At 43.5% G+C, this 20,972-nt stretch overlaps 1 protein-coding gene across 1 annotated transcript in view; it reads left to right on the top strand.

The window, feature by feature from the left end:
- Positions 1–20,972, top strand: part of KLF7 (KLF transcription factor 7) — a 95,884-nt gene that overhangs the window by 52,665 nt on the left and 22,247 nt on the right. Inside the window, exon 2 of the mRNA XM_053285364.1 lies at positions 2,054–2,663. Coding sequence (XP_053141339.1) covers positions 2,054–2,663 — 610 coding nt within the window. The remainder of the gene's footprint in view (positions 1–2,053; positions 2,664–20,972) is intronic.

Here is a 20,972-nt window from a genome sequence, read left to right as displayed (position 1 = left end):
GGACCACTATGGTTGTCATAAGAGGAGCAATGCCTTAAAGGGACAGCTCCCCACTACCCTCTCCACAGGAAGTTAGGAGACCAAACACAGCATTTTAATGTCCAGGCAACAGCGACTTCATATCCAGCACTAGATTTAGTGGTCTTTTGTCTCTGTCAACCTCCACTTTTGCTAACCTATGGATTATGAGCCCTTTACAGAGCCAGTTCCATGTTTCTGTACTGTGAAACAGAGAGTAAACTAAGGACAAAGAGAGAGCAGGAAATATTTGAGTTCCGTGGTTAAGAGGAACTCTTTAACTTGTTTAAAAATTACCCTCATTGGGTATCCACAGGCTACTGGGAATGCATATCAAACTCCATTATCTGGCTGTATTTTCTAGAATATTTATTCTTGTGCTGAGTGGCTGAAAATGTAGAGTTGCCCCTCAGCAGTGAGTGTTTACAGGGCCCTAAAATCCACCCCTGGTTCTATGGCCTTGCAGATGTAGCCCTTCTTCACTTGGATCTCCCAGGTAGCCCAGCTTGAAGGAGCATGAGTGTCAGGCCTAAAGCAACCTGGCATTCATAACAGGACATTTCTGACTACCTTAGGGCTGTGGCCCACAGGTCTTAAGGCTTTGCCCTCTATGGTACAGTGGATTTGTTTTTTATTTTTATTTTTTTATTTATTTTATCTATTTAATACATTTATATACCACCCCAAACCAAAGTCTCGGGGCAGTTCACAATCATAAAACAATGCAAATAAATAAAACATTAAAATCAATTAAAACTCCAGAAAGCTGCTTAAAATGAAAAAAAATAAATACAATATTTAAAATTACAAAAGCTAAAAGGCCTGGTTAAAAAGATGGGTCTTCAAAGATCTTTTAAAAACTAATAGACATTTTGATGGTAGTTGCCATGTCCTGGTCCAGAGATGCCTCCCGTTTGAAGTTCTAGGGCAGGGAAAGATTCCCATTTAAACCAAGTATTTCTTCTGTTTTGTTGCTGCAACAGTCTACCTATCTACTCTAGTGAGCCAGACTCCAGTTCCTTTCCACTGTAAGTGGGAGAATGTGACATGCTACTGGATCCACCAGTGTGCCAGGCCCAGAGAAGCTACAGCTGCAGAATTGACAGAAGGCCTTGAAATGGAATGAAATTGTCTGTTTTTACATAAGTAAATGCACATGGATCTAGGCATGAAGGTCTTGTTGATCCCATGGCTTGGATTTTTTGTTCGAAATTGGATGCTGTGCCAAATTCATGACAAATAATTTTGTGTTATCCCAGGGATGCAAATCATATAGTTGTGAGAGCTGATCATGTGTTCTTGCTATGCCTTTTCCACCACAAGTGGGGAAATAGCCAGAGGTGAATGAGTTAAACCTCTCCCACTTTGGTTCATCCATTTAAAACTCATAGCTTCTCAATACTGCTGTTGGTTTTTTAAAAAACATTTGGGAGAATGGGAGAAACAGTATGTTAAGTTGACTTTGGGGCTTCTATCTGGGCCTGCTTACAGAGCTTTTTCCTTACAGATCTGAGGAGTACAGTCATTCACTGCCCCAGTCATTCTTCCAATTCCAGTTGAATCTTTGGAGGGGTGGGAGAAGAGGAAGGAGAAATAATTTTTATTTAAAATATTCATAACTTCACTTTTCTACTAAAAATATCCAAGTTAATAAAAATTGTAGTTAACCACCCTTTTGAGGGTTGCTTCAGAAGGAGTTGCTCCTAGGGTTGCTAGGCAACAGAAAAGAACTTCTTCCACTCCTGAGCCTCCCATGACCTTCCTTCTTGGAGTTCAGGTATTTTGGTACTATACAAGGTGTAGAAAGTAGAACAAAAGTAACATGTGGGTTTTTATTCTGTGGAAAATGGCACAATGCCTGATCTTGGTGCTATGGATGATACCTGCCTCCTTTGTACTCCTTTATGATTGCTGTGGCTTCACTGTATGTTATCCCCAAATAGAACAAGCACTTTGCCTCTCCTTTTGTTCTGAGTGGTGGCTGCGATTGCGCTTGATGTCTAATGATAACTTCTTTCTCCTTCTGTCCTTGCAGACATGCCTTGAGCTGGAACGCTATCTTCAGACAGAGCCCAGGAAGATCTCGGAGAGCTTTGGTGATGATTTGGACTGTTTCCTTCATACCTCCTCAGCTCAAGGCATAGAAGACAGTATCCAGCGGTTAGACCCTCTCTTGCTACCAGTAGACATGAGTACATGTGACAAAAATGCCAACATGGACGTTATCCTCTCAAGGGACAAACTGCTGTCTGAGACTTGCCTCAGCTTACAACCTATCGGCTCCTCCACAGAAGGCTATACTGCCGTTAACCAGGCCCAACTAAACGCAGTGACCTCACTAACACCCCCATCCTCTCCTGAGCTCGGTCGCCATCTTGTTAAAACGTCACAAACTGTCTCTGCGGTGGATGGCACAGTGACACTGAAATTAGTGGCAAAGAAAACTGCCCTCAGCTCAGTAAAGGTTGGTGTGGTGGCACCAGCCAGCACAACAAAATGTGCACTCAGCGACAGTGAGCTAGGAGGAGCAGGGGCTGATGCATCTCCAGAAAACAAGAAGAGAGTTCATCGCTGTCAGTTTAATGGGTGCCGGAAGGTTTATACAAAGAGCTCACACTTAAAAGCACACCAGAGGACTCACACAGGTACTTGTGTTGGATTATGCTTGAGTCTCATTTGCCAAACTTGCTCCTTTTATTTATTTATCTTTAGGACTCGTTGAGACTGTTCTCACGAGCAGCCTAGCCCAAGCTAAGGCAGCCTAGCCTTGGCTATGCTGCTTGTGTGGAGTGCCGGGATCCGTGTGGATCCTGGTGCTCCCACCCAACCTAACCCCACTCCTTAGCCCTGCCCTTAGCCAAAGTTAAGGGAGCAAGTGCGCCCTTAACCCGGCTGTCGGGATCATGTGTCTAGACGGGCACCTAGAGCGTGGTGCCTTGTGGGATATCCGGAGTCCGGGAAAATGAGTCCGAGCCTCTGGTGATCCCAGCAGTGCAGATCATGTGCGTGCATGCCTTGTGTGCCAAAGATACAAAGAGCAATCCTCTGGGGGAAGGTAGGTTGAACCCTGCCTTCCCACCTTGGTATTGGTCATGAAAACAACCTTGTTGTGTTCAGAGCTGAAGTCTCTGGATAACAATTATCGGTCTTGGTTATAGAAGATGGGTTGGAACAATGTGCTGTATGAGTCTGTCAGGAAGGATGGGAATTACCTGTTTGAGAATGACCTGGCTTATCTGTCGTGATTCCTAAATTTCCCCATTTTTGATACATTGCTTGCAATACCTCAAAACACCAGCGACACAGAGAAGCATCCAGGTCACTTGACAAGAAAAGCTTTATAAGGAGATTGCTTTTGGTCATTTGTTTGAGCCGTCTAGATGAGATTCCTTGGACATAGAATTCATCTTCTGTATATAGTGTTTTTGTTCTCTCTGCTTGGGGCAAATGGATGACATATATGGGGGTTTAATGTGTTGAGGATCCTGCCAGCCAAGGGTTGGTGTGGATGGTCTTTGTCTTGCACTTGGTACATAGCTCTAAGAATGCTATGATGTAACAGATTGTAGGCAGAAGAGAGGGCTGGATCCTTTTCAGTTTATCTTTGTAAGAGTAGCCACCATGTGCGTTTAATATGGTCTGGATTAAAAAGAACATTAAAAAGAAAAAGCACTGAAGAAGCACCTTTTAGTCCTATGACCAAAAGCCTTCAAAACCACTTCAGTACACCCTAGTTCTTGTGCAAAATTATTGTTTGGCATTTAAAATGTCAGTCTTCGTGGCATATGGAAGGCATACGGAATTGTTAGCTGGCTGCTCCCACTCTTAGTTTTTCATGTTCATGAGGTTCTTATAACCCTTCAATAAGCAAAGCTTTGTGGTGTTACAGTGTATTTATGTTACTTGGTGCCATATAAGATAAACATTGTAACTACTGGGTGACAGAGACTAGAAAAGTATACAGCAGACATTCTGTGTGTTTGTGTATGGAAAATAAAGGCAGGCAGAGACATGATGTTGCAAGTTGTTAATTTTGTATTGTTGTTGTTGCTGTTGTTTATTTGTCACATTTGTAGAACTTTGATCTTACGCTTGATTCTTTTTGGGGCCTATCTAGTCCAGCATCCCGTTTCACACAGCGGAACACACTTTTCACACCGTTGCTGGCCAGGATTACACATTCACTACTTCTGTGCTGCAGTCCTGATCTAAACTGAGCTCCTCTGCAGCTGCTGTTTTAAGATTAATGGGCCCCCTCAAACTAGACAATGACATATTCAACAACATGTCTACCTTGGCACTCAGAATAACCTTGCTGGGGTAGATCATTTTATTCAAGGCTACCCAGACCTGTAGCTGTTTGCAGTTTGAATCTAGGTCTCCCCATCAAAGAGTTTAGTGCTTTGCCTACTGAACCACATCCTCATCCCACAGAACATTTCACTGTATACATTCAAAATACATTTCCCCCCGCGAACCTAAAATAGTTCTCAAACCTCCCAAATGGGCCGGTCTGGGGTTGAGCCCAAACTAAGGGGTGGTTCGGCTCAACCCCAAGCCTTCAAACTGAACCAATTCGATTTTGAACCAGTTCTGTTCCGACCTGTTTGCACATCTCTAGTGGCCATCACCATGGTTTATCACTTTTCCAGCATGCTAAGTCACAGTTAACACAAGCCATAGTTTGTAAAACCACTTCAAACTGTGATTTCTGATTTGCTGGCCAGAACCATGGTTGGACTATTCAGATATCATGCCAAACCATCACTAATTATCCTTGATCATGGATTTGGTGTGATGACTGACTCTGATCTGAGCCACCATCTTAGCCCACCGCCCCCAACTGGAATGTGGTGATGATCCTGACCACGCTTGGTAAGGATTACTGAGATCATGCAAATAAAGTTGTTTGAACCATCTAGTGTGCTATTTAGATGCTTAGTAGTAGTAGTTTTTGAATGGCAGAAAAAGCAGTATTGGTTTAAGCTACAATTTGAATTAAATGTTATCAAAAGCTATTAAATGTATGATTAGTTCAGCAAGAGAATTGGTCAGATTGTGAGAGCATATTTCAGGTACTCAAAAATTGAAGTCATCTTCTAAAGCTGCTTTGTAGGATATCTTGTCCTAGGCTGGAGATTGAACTAATTTATCTTTTTGTTTCTTTCTGTAATTTTGTGGGGATGGGTATCATTTTTAACAACCACCAGCTACATTCTGCTTTTTTTCTAGTGCAGACTTTTAATTTATAAATCTGGCTAATGAAGCTGTGTTTGTAAGCCAGCACCATACGAACTACGTATATTTATATACCGCTCTTCAACCAAAGTTCTCAAAGCGGTTTACATAGAAAATAAATAAGACATAAATAAGATGGCCCCCTGTCCCCAAAGGGCTCACAATCTAAAATGAAACAAGGCAGATATCAGCAACGGCTATTGGATAGGGCCAGTTGCTCTCCCTGCTAAATATAAGAGAATTGCCACTTTTAAAAGTGTCTCTTTACTTAGTTAGCAGGGGTAGCAGCATAGCAGGTGATGTGAAAGTAACTTTATTAGTAAGTAGGTACAGATGGCCATTTGCCACAGTGTGTTCATAAACTGGTTGTGTTTCTATCCTGCCAAGTGGCAAATACATTTTTAGTCTCAGTCAGGTGCAGATGTATGGTAAAATGGTGTCTATTATCTACACAAATACTCTGAAGAGCAATAAAGCCATTATCATGTGCACATTTACCTGAGCTCTTGTGAAATCTTGTTCCAGAGTTTTGCTCCTATCTTTCTTCTGCCTCCCTACCTGGTCTTCCAGGCCCCTTGCTAGCAGCTGGGCAAGTGAAGGACTTGCCCAGGATTAGAGGAGCAATCTGCCACCATCTTTTCTCCATAGCCAGCTAAATGTTTCAGGTCAGACAACCCAGAACACAGTCAGCATAAAGTCTGTTTTGGAGCCCATGAATGGAGGATTGGAGAGACTATGAGGGTGATTATTCAGCATGGAATGGTTGCAAGTCAGCCAATTAGTTGCTTATTTTTCTCAGCCCCACACCTTATACCTTTGGACAGGATGCATTCCAGCCTAAGGCACACACATTCCCTATGAATATGTCGTGGATGTACAGAATCATAGTTAAGATTGCAGACACTATTAGGAGGCACTTTAGGAGATGCATGTTGTGAGAAGACACTGATAGGTTTTCACTGGTTTGCCACCTCTAGGTCAAAAAAAGAACCCCCACCATTTTTACAAAAAAGCATTTTAAAGGTTTAAGGAAGAGCGTATCAATTTCACTTTCCCCTGCCATAATACCGCATTGGAGTTGTGTTTGGGGTTCCTAGTCCTTCCAATACAGAGCCAAGACAAGCTGGCCACCTGGTTGTAGGGGTGTGCACAACCGGTTCGTGGCCTCAAACTAGGATCAGGTTGGAGGTTCGATCACAGACCCAAACGGGGTGATTTGTTCCATGACCAGACGGAACCAGGCTCGATTTGGGCGAACCGGTTCAGCACAGTAAGGGGTGGCCAGGTGGGGGCAACAAGAGAGATAATAAGCTGCTTACCCAGCTGGTGTGGTGGCCGGTGTTGCTGCTCACTGCTGCTCACCCTCCCTGGCAGCTTTTTACCTCTCTCGGAGCCCCCACCCAGCCACCTCTTACCCTTGTAAGGGTCTCCCTCCCCCTGTACTTGTAAAGGGGAATCCTCACCAGATTCCTGTTTACAATTATATTAGCCGCACAAACCTCCTGAACCGGTTCCATCTAATGCATTTGACTGAACCGGCTCGGAGCAACGCATTTTGTTTTCAATTGGTACAAATTCAAACTGAACTGCGTTTTTGGGTTCATGCACAGCCCTACCTGGTTGAGGATAGTTCTGTTTTGCCCTCATTCTGGTACTGTTAAAAGTATTTAAGGCTGGTCTAGATTCAGAGGAAGTCTATTGAGGTTTGGGCCTGTTTGTTTTGCTGGTGGTTCTGTGTGGTGCATCTGTCCCCTCATTATGGCACACCTTTTAGTTTGGATTGTGTGGGTTGTTTTGTGAATGATGCAGGCTGGGAGGAGGCTTGGACAGCATGATCCTTTGTAGTCCAAGCCTCCTCCCAGCCTGTATCATTCACAAAACAACCCCAAACAACTTAAAATGCATGCCATAATCAGAGGACAGATGTACCTCACAAAAGTGCCAGTAGGGCATGGCCATTTGGTCCAGCTTTCTGGCTCTATCATATTGTTAAATTCCAATAATCTGGAATTTAAATTCCAACAATCTGGTGCAGCTCAAATCAGGACTTCTGGCAGTGATCAACAAGACAGAGTAATATGTGTGATGGAAGCCTCTCTACTGTAGACTTCCCAAGTCCAATATGCCCATGAAACCCATCTCTGTAATTGGCAATGGAAAGCCTATATAATATATGTTAAGCTCTAGACCGTAGTCCATACTTTCCAGTCTTGAACAAACTCATGGAAAAGAGAGAAATGTCACTTACGATAGAGATGATGTGCATGACATCCATCCTTGTGCATAGTAAAGTGCCCTAGATGCCTTCAAGCTCTGGATTCTATAGAGTGGAAGACTCTATTATTCTCCTGTGCAATTAAAAGTGCTGGTCCTAGTCACTGTTGGAGAGAGAGTAAATGCTGAGCTGGATGAACTCCAAATATGACCCAGAACAGCTGTGCTTATGTTTATATAGTTTGCCTTTCTCAATCGGTACTGTCTGATCTCTCTAAACAATGAAGCTAGCATTACTTATGCAAGAAGAGAGCTGAATTGCCTCCAAAACCAAAATAGGAAGTATTAAAGGGGTGTGGTTTGGAAATTTTGGGGTGTATTGTAAGGGTCCCAAATGTACAGAACCAAGATTATAGACATGAAGCAGTCATTTTGCCGTGTCCTTTGTCTCTGCACATGGCTGTAGCTTCTTGGAACCATCATCAGTGTAATACACTGTCAATTGTGAACATGCTTGGCAATGCCAATGGCTGCCAGCCACTTGGCTTGGTTGACTGCTGAACTGAAGGTCTGAAAAGACTGCAAGATATTATTTTTCCCTTTGGCTGCTGGTAACTCTTGTGTGCAGGGGAAGAGGATGCTCTCTGTGGCTTAATTGCTCTGCCTCTATTTTCTTTTTAAACTCTGATAGACAAAGGTGTGTGTGTGTGTGTGTGTGTGTGTGTGTGTGTGTGTGTGTGTGTGTGTATCATCTTGAATACTAGGTGGTTGGACTTTTGTTCATCGTGCAGTAGCTATTGCAGCAGCCACACAGACAGAATGTGATAGAATGTCTCGGGCACATGAGAAACTCTGGTGAACTTTGACAAGTTTTGCTGAAATGATGGAGATACTGAAAGCCAGCATACACTGGAGCTAATTTTGACAAAGAAGTTTTTCACATGGATTCCATTGCAAGATTGACTGCAGAGGTCACAATCCATTGTAACAAAACCAGTAAGCTGAGTCTGCTATAGCTCAGTGGAAGATCACAGGCATAGTTTACGAAAGAGTCTCAAATTCAGTCCCTGGTGCTTTAAAAAAATGATCTTGACTATCTGAGCTGACTTTGGATGACTCTATGCAAGATCTTGGATAGCTGTTGTCAGCTGAAGCAGAAGGCTAGATGGACCACTAGTTAGACTCAGGCTAGATGGACCACTAGTTAGACTCAGGCTAGATGGACCACTAGTTAGACTCAGTATAAGCCAACTTCATATATTTATATGCATCCCAACTTGCAGCAGAAGAGTCAACAAATGTTATATATAGAAGGAAATTATAGAAAAATTATTTATTTATCATTTTTATATACTGCCTGATATGTCTCTCTCTAGGCAGTATACAACAAATATAAAACAGAATAAAAACAAAACAATTTCATAGAATAACAAAAATCACACAGTTTAAAATTAATTTTAATTAAAAGCCTGAGAAAAGAGCTATGTCTTAAGGGTCTTTTAAAAAGCAATCGGAGATGAAGATGCTCTTATTTTGACAGGGGGCGTATTCCAAAAAATGAAAAGGATTCACTCTTTTTGAGATAATCCTTAAGCAACTCTCCTCTTGCATTCATGTTGGCCAACCATGTTCAGAGCATGATGAAATGTGGGTAATACGGTGGTCAAAGTGTTGAGTTACAGCATGGCTAGTTCCAGCACTTTGATAAGCATTGGTTGCAGGTTAGGGCACACTGAAAAACCCCATGTGGCCAAGCCATGGAGTCCCCAGGCACGAGATTTGCACCATCTCTTCTTGGGTAAACCACCTATCCTTAGTAGAAAGGCTGTGTTACTCACTTTCATGGACCCTAATCTACCCTGCCTCATCTATCACCCAATATCTAGAAAAGGGGAGGGAGGGCAGGTTACGAATTATGGAAGTGAGTAACATGGCCTTGCTAGGAAGAGACTGTTTACTCAAGAATTGATACAGCAAGTCTTTTGCCTGGGGGCAAACAAAGAGGAGGAGCGGTGGTCTTGTGGTAGCAAGTATGAATTGTCCCTTTTGCTAAGCTAAGCAGGATCTGCCCTGGTTTGCATTTGATTGGGACATTACATGTGAGCACTGTAAGATATTCCCCTTAGGGGATAGGGCCATTCTGTGAAAAGCATCTGCATACTTGCAAGGTTCCAATTTCCCTCCCTGGTGTCTCCAAGTTAGAGCTGAGACAGACACCTGCCTGTAACCTTGGAGAAGCCACTGCCTGACTGTGTTGACAGTACTGAGCTAGATGGACCAATGGTCTGACTCAGTATAAGGCAGCCTCCAATGTTCCTATCTGGCTTAGGCCTGAGCCTTTCCACATCCCATGTCTTCTCAGCCATATTCTAGGAGCCTGGAAGGAAAATAAGAGTAGTGGCAGCACCTGAAAGAATAGGTCCTTTGAGCTTCCTAGGCCAGGGTGAAGGCGGAGACAGTTGTTTGGGAGGGGGGCTGAGATGAATCAGTGGAGATGGAGCCACTCTGGGAAGAGCAGAAGGTTTCAAGTTCCCTCCCTGGCAGCATCTCCAAGAGAGGGCTGAGAGAGATTCCTGCCTGCAACCTTGGAGAGCCGCTGCCAGTCTGTGAAAGCAATACTGAGCTAGATAGACCAATGGTCTGACTCAGTGTACAGCAGCTTCCTGTGTTCCTGTGAGATAGAGAGGGAAGACTGAGAAGTGAGGGCTGTTCCATCACTTACTGTATGAAGAGTTTGGCACACGGCTCTTGGGCCAAGCAGCTCTCTGCAGAAAGGAAGTTAATTCAACTGAACATAACAAGGATCCTCAATTTTTATTTCAGTGAAGCTTTATTTTTTTTTTAGTGGTAGTGCTAATTTATGTTGCGCCAAGGAGCAGTTGCTAAAAACAAACGTGTAAAAAAGTATCAGCAGATTTTGGCCTGGAGTAAAATGGAGAAGTCACTTGTCATATGAGAAGATACGTGTGAAAGAGAACTCTAGGTAGCAGGAAAAGGTGAAGTCTGTAGTTGGAGGAAAGAGCACCTATTTCTTGGGTGCGAAGGAGAACTGAAATAGCATGGACTCTTCATTGTGTATAGAGATAAATCCAGCCAGCTGTAATACCCTGGTCCCTTTTAGTTGCATAGCAAGTATTTTTGCAAGCCATGTCAGTTTGGCTTGTGGACAGGGGAAGGGAGAATTTTCAGCCCTGTCACAGCAAATGCCAGTGAAGCAAGTGAAAGAAGGAGAACTAATTTAGATTGAACAAAAGTGAAACAACAACAAGAAGTATATTTCTGTCTAAGACAGAAAGCAAAATGTCTTGATGGGAATCAATTCCGTAAAATTAAATGGCGAGAGACTTCTGTGGAAGCGTTAATTCATTCAGTTCCATCCACAATGTACACCCAAGAGGATGCCCAGAGTAGGACTTGGTAGGGGGCAGTCTTTTTGCTGTAGAAGCAGATGGACAGGGAAGTCACCTTGGGGTACAGGCTTCTGCTCCTCAGAAACAGCTGGCTATGGTGGAAGAGTCAAAGGACTGATGCAGCTGGAAGGCTACAGCAGGGAAAGGTGGCCAAAGACCAGTCTGCTCAGCCACAGGTGAGCGGTTAGTAGCTTTATCCAGTTGGGATTTTAGGAGCCACACTACAGAATGGCAAGCTAGGGACTCCTAGCAGAGGGTAGCTGGCAGGAGGAGGAGATGGAGGGTGAAGGGGTGGGAAGGAGGCTTCCGCTGGACTAGGTGGAACATGCTTCCAAGATCTGGGATAGGGAAGATTCAGTTTTAATGTGACTTAATCTTGATTTTAGGCAATTTTATTTGGAAGTAAGTGGAGATTGTTTCACCCATTTGCTACATTTGGACTGTTATGAGAGAGGCTTAAACAGAAAGTGTCTCCATAGGGTGGTTGTTGTGGTTGTTGTTGTTGTGATTATTTTTACATTTTATATCCCGCTCTTCCTCCAGGGAGCCCAGAGTGGTGTACTACATACTTGAGTTTCTCCTCACAACAACCCTGTGAAGTAGGTTAGGCTGAGAGAGAAGTGACTGGCCCAGAGACACCAAGCAAGTCTCATGGCTGAATGGGGATTTGAACTCGGGTCTCCCCAGTCCTAGTCCAGCACTCTAACCACTACACCACTCTGGCTCCTTGAAAAGCATCCCACGTGGGTGACCTAGATCAGGGCTGCAATACACAGTAAGGGGTACTTCCCATGTATGTTTTTCTAACCGAACATGCTCTTCAAAGCAGCAATGTGTGCCCAAAATCTGGTGCTAGTAAATAGCCCATTTGGGGGAATGTTGTGTGAAAAATGGCACGGTGGAGGGAGTGGTTTTAGTCCACATCAGTCCCCTTCCACTTTTGACTTTAGGGGCTTTTTGGCATTAGACATTTCCTGTTTTAAGCCCATCTCTTAATGACAGTAATGTAATTAAAGTAATGTGTAATTTGTTACCGAGCTTTTTTCAAAGTAAATGTTTCGGTCACAGCTTTACACTTGGCAGGAGCCAGACCAGGCACCATTGAAATAAGTGAGGCAAGTTGGTTATGACTAACTCAAGGCCCCTTAATTTCATTTGTGCTTAGTCATGGCTCCCTTTAGCTTGGGTCTCTTTTAACAAGCAACATTAGGTTCTTTTGTAGGAAATACTTGAAAAGTCATGTCTGCCCTTTGTACTATTCACATTTGTTTTAAGAGCAGAAATGTATTACCCCTGCTTTCTCCCCAAAGGAGGATTATTCTCAGGGATGTAATGCAGGGATAGCTCACAGTTCTTTTTAAATTCCTATAGTGCAAGCAGCTACTTTCTGCCTTCCATAATGCATCTTGGAAGTTGGAGAGCAGGATGCACTCCTGTAACCTTCACACAAAGAGTTCAGGGGTCAAGGTGCTTATTCTTCTAAAGGAGGGTCTGTCTGCACTTCTGTTCCTTCTTTGATTCTTTTCTCTCACCATGAACACTACCAGAGGTAAGAGGCGTTATGGATATTTGTTAAACCAAAGTACCATTCAAGTGAACAATGCCTACAATGGAGTAAGTTGCCATGATCTACATTGTTCCAAAGATGAAACAGACTTTTCCATCACTTATACTACCTCTTGCAGTGTTAAGTGCTTCATCAATAAAACTAAAGACCAGTAAAAAGCGGTATTCTCTCTAATTTTTTTCATCTGTGCGCAGAATGAATTTTGTTCTGGGTGGCAGTATCAAAGCAGTGTATACATACATACATTCAGAATGGGGCCTTCCTGATACAACCTGAGCGGGATCTAAAATTAACTGAGTGGACATAAAAAACCATGTGAGTGTGTGCACACACATGTTCCTTAGAGGGAACACTGGTACAAAGGCGTTATATGTTGAGAGTAAGAGGCGTTATATGTTGTGTAAGAGGCATCATGATGGGATTAATAAAAATCTTGAGGTATGGTTGCATGGCTTGTCTCACTTTTGCACCAATGAACCTGCATCCTTAAATGCCCGAGGAGGGATGGACTGATTTCATGAATTGGAAACAATTGGTGTTAGGCAAATATTCCAGGAGAACAATTGTGGATTTGGTAGGGTGTCTTCACCTGGTTGATTTCCACCCTCGTTGAATGCCAATTGCTGTCAAGAATGAACAGAATCGGCACAGAGAGTTTCCAGTGTCTTTTATTTGATCTATGTAGTAAGCATTATGCACATGTTATAGGTCCATATGCAGTTTCCACCAGTGCAACAGCATATGTGCAGCCTTCTGCTGTGCTTCTGGTTATCTGGATCAGGACAAGTGTTTGTTCAGGATATAACCATGGTTAACGTTTCTCTCCTTTTCCTTCCCATCCCAAAGAAGAGAAATATTTTTGTGTGCTGTCTGGTGATAGCAATATATTTTCCCCCAGATACAAATCTACAAAAAAAAGGTGTTTGCTTTTTACACTGTGCATTCCATCACAATGAGGGTTATAAATAGCCTTCTATTGGATATGTGAGCAAAATGTTTTTTTTTAAGGTATTAAAAAACAAAAGTAATACAATGAGCTGCAATTTGGCCATTTCCCCCTCAGTCTTAATCTTTGCAACTATTGCCTGGTCATACCTCCTGAGCTCCTAGTGCTAACACGAATTTAAAAGCACTTATTACGAATAATTTCAAAAAGTTCTCCTAACCTTTCTGAGGACAAAAAATAATAGCAAATTGAAGCAGCAGAGACTTGTCATTTAGGGCCAAAAAGTAAGTGTGTGTGGGGTGGGGGGGGGGGTGGGGGGGATGGTTTGAATAAAAGGAAAGGGGAATGTGAGGAAAGTGTGTGTGGCAGACGGATTTGTGCATCTTGTTGCTAGGACACCACATCAGCATTAAATACAGTGTGCTAATTGGCTAGCTTGTCGGTGCCTGGGTACCAGCCTGGGCCTGCTACACAGCTGTTTCTGCTGTCTGGTTGCTAGGCAACTGCATCTTCCCCCCCTCCTTCCTTTTTCTTCTGGCACCTAATTGTCTACTTTTGCTGCTGGTGTTGCTGCTGGGTACCAGTCTGGGCCTGCCACTCTGCTGTTCTCCCGAGGGGTCTTGGGGGTGGGGGGATATGTTAGCAATTAATGGAGCAGAAGTGCACATTCTACAGAAGGTCTGGCACCTGTGTCCCCTAATTCCCCCCCCCCCAATGAAATCCTTCTGTTCTGAATACACATCAGGTGCCTCAAGCTTCTTTCTGTGCTAAGCTTATAAGAATAGGTTTTAAAAGGGACTGGAGATGAGGAAGCTTTGTCCCTCTTAAAAGGGGACTTGCTTGGACAGTGGAAGGATAAAAGTACCATTTCTTAGTACCTTTTGTACTATTTGCAGGCTATTTGCAGTCAACCATTGCTTCCCTGCTTACAAACTTGGAAAAATAGAATATCTGAGTGTATTGCTTAAACCTTTGAGACATTTTACACTCTCTCTTGCTCTCTCTGGTGCTATCTCTCTGCTCACATCTATATTTATATATATGTGTGTATGCCCATAGATACGTTTTTTCTCTTATATTTTATTTTACATTATAATAGAATGCTTTCATGCTTTGAATTGTAATGACCATGTATTCATCCCAGGAGGGGCTCTCCTGCCCATGGTAGTGGCATGCCTTGCCTTTTTGCAAAGTTCTGCAAACCAGCATGCTGCGGAGAAGGAGGAGAGGCAGTTGCTGGAGCAGAACACACTCTCCCCAAACCTCTGTTGTAATGTGGATTACCAACAGGATTGTGGGGAGTTACTATAATTGGACTGTCATAACTCTCTCTTTAATACCATTTAGCCAACATTCAGATGAGCATTTCAAGTAGGAAGTTAAGCATGGTATATTGGTGCTCTGCCTGTCTGCAATGGATAATTCTGTGACTTGAATAACCATTGATTTGCCTGCCAGTACCACAACTAGAGGCCACAAAACTCCTCATCTAGCCATTTTGAGCCTCTGGGATACAAGAAGCTGAATAGAAAAGCAGTGTCATATTCGTCTTGTGCTCAAACTTCTGCCATGTTCTCCTCTTCATTTTTCAGCTTTATGTGTATGTGTAAATTCTTTGGCTCATCCATGCTTTTGATAGTGTTTACTAAAATGGTGCCTTAAAACAGCACTTTTCTTGCATGTGTGTGTGTGTCCATGTTAGGAAATAGGCATAGTGCAATGAAATATTATCTATTACCTTGCCACCTTAGAAAGAAATGGCACTTTTTCTTTCTCAGTGAAATCAATTAGAGGCGCATTTAGGAATGAAAGGACCTTAAAAGAAACTGAAATAGATTTTTCGATTAGTTTCACTGTGACTGGTTCAAGACTTACATGTATTTCAAACTGAGGTTATATATTTGATCTCCAAAAGCCATGTAACAGCTATTTCAGTTCTTTCTTTCAATCTAAAAGCAATAGAATATTCTGTTTCCCATCTTGGAATCCTACTTTTGCATATAATGCATTATGAGTGAATGTATATCCCTGATTATTTAGTCTTGGGATGTTAGAGAAGATTATTGTATTGTAAATCATTAGCTTCTAATGTCTTACAAATGATTTTGTATTTCCATTTCTAACTGCTACTACATTGATTGGGCTGAAAGCAGGTTATAATTATTTTATTAATAAACAGCATATACGGATTTATATATATATATATATATATATATATATATATATATAGAGAGAGAGAGAGAGAGAGAGAGAGAGAGAGAGAGAGAGAGAGAGCTTTTTGTGAATTCGTTGAAAATCTTCCATTTGCAGCAAAATGGCAGTTTAGAGGTTTTTGGCTAGATAAAAATCTTCAATTTCTTTCCCGCCCACCAATAGGAACAGCACAGATGTTAAAGACATTGCCATATATTAGAGCACATCAGAAAAGACAAACCTTAATATTTCAAAATAAGTTGTAGGTTTAACCTAAATAAATTCAGTTGTGTTAAATATTGAACTGCTGCTTACGGTGAGAAAATTTGCCTTGCCTTTCAGTTGCTGTAACATTATGTCTCTAGAATTATCTTTCTATCTTTTGTTAAAGTGTACTAATGTGTTTCTAGAATTTTGCTGAATTTATGGCGACATAAAGCATCCAAAAAAATCAGATGCTGATAACTCAGAGGATGCTGGGGTGATGCACAGACACCATGAAGGGCTGAGGTGGTTTGATAGTGAGTTCCTGAATTTCTGGGATCCAAGCAGAATGGTGGCTGTTTGGCCCTCTCACCTCTGCTTCAGCTGCCTGTATCTAACCTTTGTTTTCTCTCTCCCCACTTTTGAAAGTGTACATAAACACAGCAATCATATAGGACAAAGAGGCAGAATTATCTATGTAAGCATCCCCAGAATATTGCAAAACTATGTAGTAGTCTTTAAAGTAAGTGGCTGACATTCTACACAGTCTTACAAGGGCGGAACAAAAGGTCCGCCCTTGCAAGAAGCCGCTAACCTAACTCTGGGCGAGGCTTGACTTGCAATGCAGACATATTTGTGGACATGAAAAGGACTTTTGCAGAGAGGGGAGAGAAGTGAAAATTGCTTCCCCCTTCCCCTCTGCCCGCACTGCATTGTGAGCCAAGCTTCACCCACAGTGGCTCCTTACAAGGACAAAGCTCTTTTTCTGCCCTTGTATGGCTGTGCAGAATGTATTATTATTATTTTATTCATTCATTCATTCATTATTGGTTATATTTATCTGCTGTCTGCTTTTCATAGCAGAAGGAATGAGAAAATGGTTCGCTGTCCCAAATGGGCTTACAGTCTTAGAAGACACACCAACAGCAACCATTGGAGAGATGCTCTGCTGAGCTGAACAGGAACAGTTGCTCTCCCCCTGCTAAAGATAAGAGACTCACCATTTTAAAAGATGTTCCTTTGCCCAACTGGCAGGAGCTGACTGAACAAACAACATTTGACAGATGCAGAATAAATATAACAGAAATAATAATACATTTAAAGGAACATGAGGACAATGTATTAGGAGAACTGGAGAAGGGGAAGAGGGTAAAAGTGCTTCCCATGCAGTCTTTTAGCCCAGGGCTTGTTACATGGGTTTTGCAGGCAATTGTTTGATGGTGGCCTCTGCTTCATTCTTGAGGTATATCTTATTAAATAATGAGAGGGATAGATGGCTTGCTATTTTTTTTTAAGGTGACTTTTCCCTTGACTCTGAAGCATGGTTTCTCAGGATTCAGGTGTAATTTAAATGTGATGCTGGACATGCTTAATTTAGCTGTGCAGAGTTAGCATATTACAGGCCTGCTCAACTTTGGCCCCCAGCTGTTTTTGGACTACAACTTCCATAATCCCCAGCCACAGTGGCTAATAGCCAGGGATTATGGGAGTTGTAGGCCAACATCTGTGGGAGGGCCGAAGTTGAGCAGGCCTGCTTTAGAATCCTCCCTTTCTCTCTCTCTTGGCCCACAATGTTGCAGCTGATATAGTATGGGAAAAGTTACACAGAGTTGGCACGTGTCATAAGCAGAAAACCCACAGTACTACTGACTGCAGCACCTGGCCCATGGATTCCTGGCATGCTAATGCTACTTATGTAGGAGAGGTGGCCTGGTTTAAACGAGATGAATTGCATGGATAGGTTTTTCTTACACACCTGGCATTGCTGTTAAATTGGGCCTCAATTCACATACACAGCAGGCTTTGAAACTGGATGCTGCCTCCTATCACCTGCCTCCCTGACTGCATAAATCATGCAGAAGTGGCTGTCCCTCCAGCCTTTAAGAGACAGAAAATAGGAAATTGCCCTGAGAAGATACTTTGCTGTGGGGAGAAGCATCTTTGGAAGAAAGAGACTGCGCTCTCTCCCCTCTCCCGCCACAGAATCCCCTTCAACTCTATTCCTGGGCCCCTTAAATCTCAGATCTTTTAAAAACATGGTCACCATAAAATGCCACCAAAATCTTATCTTTGAGTAAACTGTTTAGGCTTCAGCAATTCACGAAGGGCATTCAATGGCTGTGGTGCAACCACAGACAAGGTCTCTGTGTGTGCATGTTCAGATTTGCGCCACAGATAGAGTAATCAAATGTAGTGTTTCCATAGGACTTTAGAGTGCTCAAAGCACTTGGCATACTATAAGCTGGTTCTGATGAACAGCAGCCTGCAGCAGCTCCTACACATGATAATGTCAGGACCCTGGTGAGAACATGCCCACCCCGATGACCCTCAAGGACATGCTGACGCGATCTCAGAATGTCATTTAATCCGGGGGGGAGGGGGGTAATCATCCAAATTGTACCTCTGTGTGCTCTATAAACCATCAGGACATGTATGTCCATGGTACCCCACATCAGCCAAGATGGGATTCTACCCTGCCAGCATTTCAGAATGTGAAATACAGACAATGTGCCACACAGAGTGTGGCATGCAAAAATTTTTTACTCCCCACTTCTGGGTAGGCATTCTGTGCATAGCTAGTTGATGGCAAAAAACCAAAGCAACTATCTGACCTCAGAAAAGCAAAGTTAGTGCTCTGTCAAATAATTTGTCCCTTTTCTGCAGGGATATATTATATAAACTGAAGAAATTATTCTGAAAAGCAAAGTCAATAATCGCTCAAAAAATCTGACCCTTTCTGCAGGGATATATATAAACTGAAGAAATTAATATTCTGAAAAGCAAAGAAGTCTTTCTGCAGGGATATGAAGTGCTCTCTTAAATGAATCAGAACCTGCTTTCCTGCAGGGAAATCCATGCGCTCTAAGAGGGAGACCTCTTGGCCAGGCTCCCTTCAGAGAGACAATATACCAGGGGCGGAGCCACCATTGGGCCAACGGGTTCAAAGAACCCGGGCCACCAACCAGTCAGGGGCCGCGAGAGTGGCCCCGAGATGCCCCCCATGTCTGGCGTCAGACATGGGGAGGCTAGTTTTGCTCCCGAGCGGGGGCCACGCGGCCCCTTCGGGTGCTAAACAAAGGAGTGGCTCTTCCCTGCAAAGGCAGGGAAGAGCCGCTCCTGGTTGCGCGCTGTGAACGCAGCGCCAGCCTAAGTACTGTAGCTCCTGAAGGGGCTGCGCGGCCCCTTCTGCAGTTAAACAAAGGCTGGCGCTGGCTTCGCAGCACAGCCCAGGAGCGACTCTTCCCTGCAGGAAAGAGCCACTCCTGGGCTGCGCTGCGAAGCCAGCACCAGCCTTTGTTTAACTGCAGAAGGGGCCGCGCAGCCCCTTCGGCAGTTAAACTCTCTCTCTGGGCCAAACAGAGCCTCAAGGCTCCATTCGGCCAGACCATGCCCCCACATCTGACATCAGATACAGGAGCATGGCTAGCCCCAGCGTCTGACCTCAGATGTGGGGGCGGGGTTAGCGGGGCCATGGCGGTGGCACACAGGCCGCCGGTGGTCCCGCTCCGCCATGATGTTCTCCTCCCTCAAAGCTGCATCTCAGAAGGGAGCGGGGAGGAGGGGACAGTGGAGATTGGGATTTCCCATTGCATGGCCGTGAGCTGGGAAACATGGTGGGAACTTGTGGCTGTCCTGGGTAAAGTGAGGCAGTTGGCAGGTATGAGACTCTTGACTAACCTGAGAAGACAATGGTCATATGAAGAGTGTTTGTTTTGTTTCTTCTGCAATGCGTCTCCTTTCTGGCTCTTGTATTTTAGCTACTTTGATTTTTCACTGCCTTGAACATTTATTGAAAAGGCAATATGCAAGCAAATAAGTAAATGTGGGGTTTTTTTTAGATGTAGAGGTTATCTAATCCAGGTCAGGCAGTTAGAGCACTTTCTTCTGAAAAGTTCACCTTGACTTGACATCGATATAGCCTGACCTGATGACTTTAGGATGAGGAACATCTTGACAAAGAGGTGTTAGGACCCAGACTACCAGCAATGACCTGGATAATGAATTTTGGGGTGAGGGGTTGTCTGATTAAAGAAACCGGAAGCACAGATGATGGAGACCAAATTCATCAACAAAGGACCCCCAAGGCAGAGGCCTTCAAGCCAGCCCCTGAGCAAGATACCACTGAGCAACCTTTGCACCAAAGGTTTCACACTCCACCAAACTTGCTCACCACTATGAACAGCGTACACAGTGGGAGATAATGGGGAGGTGACTAAGTGCCAAGTTCTGAACCAGAGGGCTATCCCTTTGAAGTCCTTCAGTTCCTTGGCAAGCGAGTGGGCTTGGGAGGACTATTCAGGTCTGTGTTGTGTATGAAGGTTCCGTTAATGGCAAGCTCGCTTCAGACATTCTTCCCTCTGCATTCAGTGGAAGTGTGCTAGCTAACTGCACACACTCCACCTCATGCTGATGCTCCTGGCCACTTGCCTGGTGACCATGCTTTTGATGTTTGTTTGCACAAGGCAGAAATGAACACATGAAAGATTCCTCCTTGCGGTTTGGAACCCTGGGCAATCAAAGTTCAAGATCACACAGAGGAAACCTCTACAGGTTCAGTATTGCCTTGTGTAGACAAAACTTTGAATGTGTGATTGCCAGGGGGCATAACCAAAGGGGTATTTGCTTCAGGGGATGTGGTTAGCTGATGTGTTCCCTTTTTCTCTTTGTGCTTTGCCTGTACAATGGGGCTGCCTGAGGAATGTCTACAAGTCCTTACTGGGTCTCCTCTTTGAGACCTGTCCAGGGTTCTGAAGGATCTTTATCTTTCTGTCCTTGATTCCTTGTCTGTCCTTGAATCTGGTTCTGAATCTTTGAGTGGTCAGTCCTATGCTCTTACTGTTGAGGCTGTAATCTTGCAAAGCACTTTTCCAACTATGGGTAGTTCTGAATGCATTTTAAATAGGCAGTTGAAGATGGATTTCAGATGACAGTGTCCTGCTCTCTCCTGGTTCCCTAATTTTATCCAGTGCAGCCAAACTTCAGGGCTGGTGTTATGTTTCCATTATGAACCTGTGAGCTTCAGTCTTTACGTTTGTCTAGACCGTTCATGAAGAGAACTGCTACTTCCACAAGATGCTGCCTTGTGCAGGATGGATCCAAGGACCACCCTGTGGCTGTACACAAACGACTCAGAAAGGTCATCTCAGGATCAAGTTTCTGATCTGCCATGTGCTCTTTACAT

This window comes from Hemicordylus capensis, chromosome 1, assembly GCF_027244095.1.
Source record: "Hemicordylus capensis ecotype Gifberg chromosome 1, rHemCap1.1.pri, whole genome shotgun sequence".
In the NCBI taxonomy this organism is placed as follows: domain Eukaryota; kingdom Metazoa; phylum Chordata; class Lepidosauria; order Squamata; family Cordylidae; genus Hemicordylus; species Hemicordylus capensis.
The sequence above is the reverse complement of the archived record's forward strand: the minus strand, read 5'-3'. Positions and strand labels throughout refer to the sequence as shown.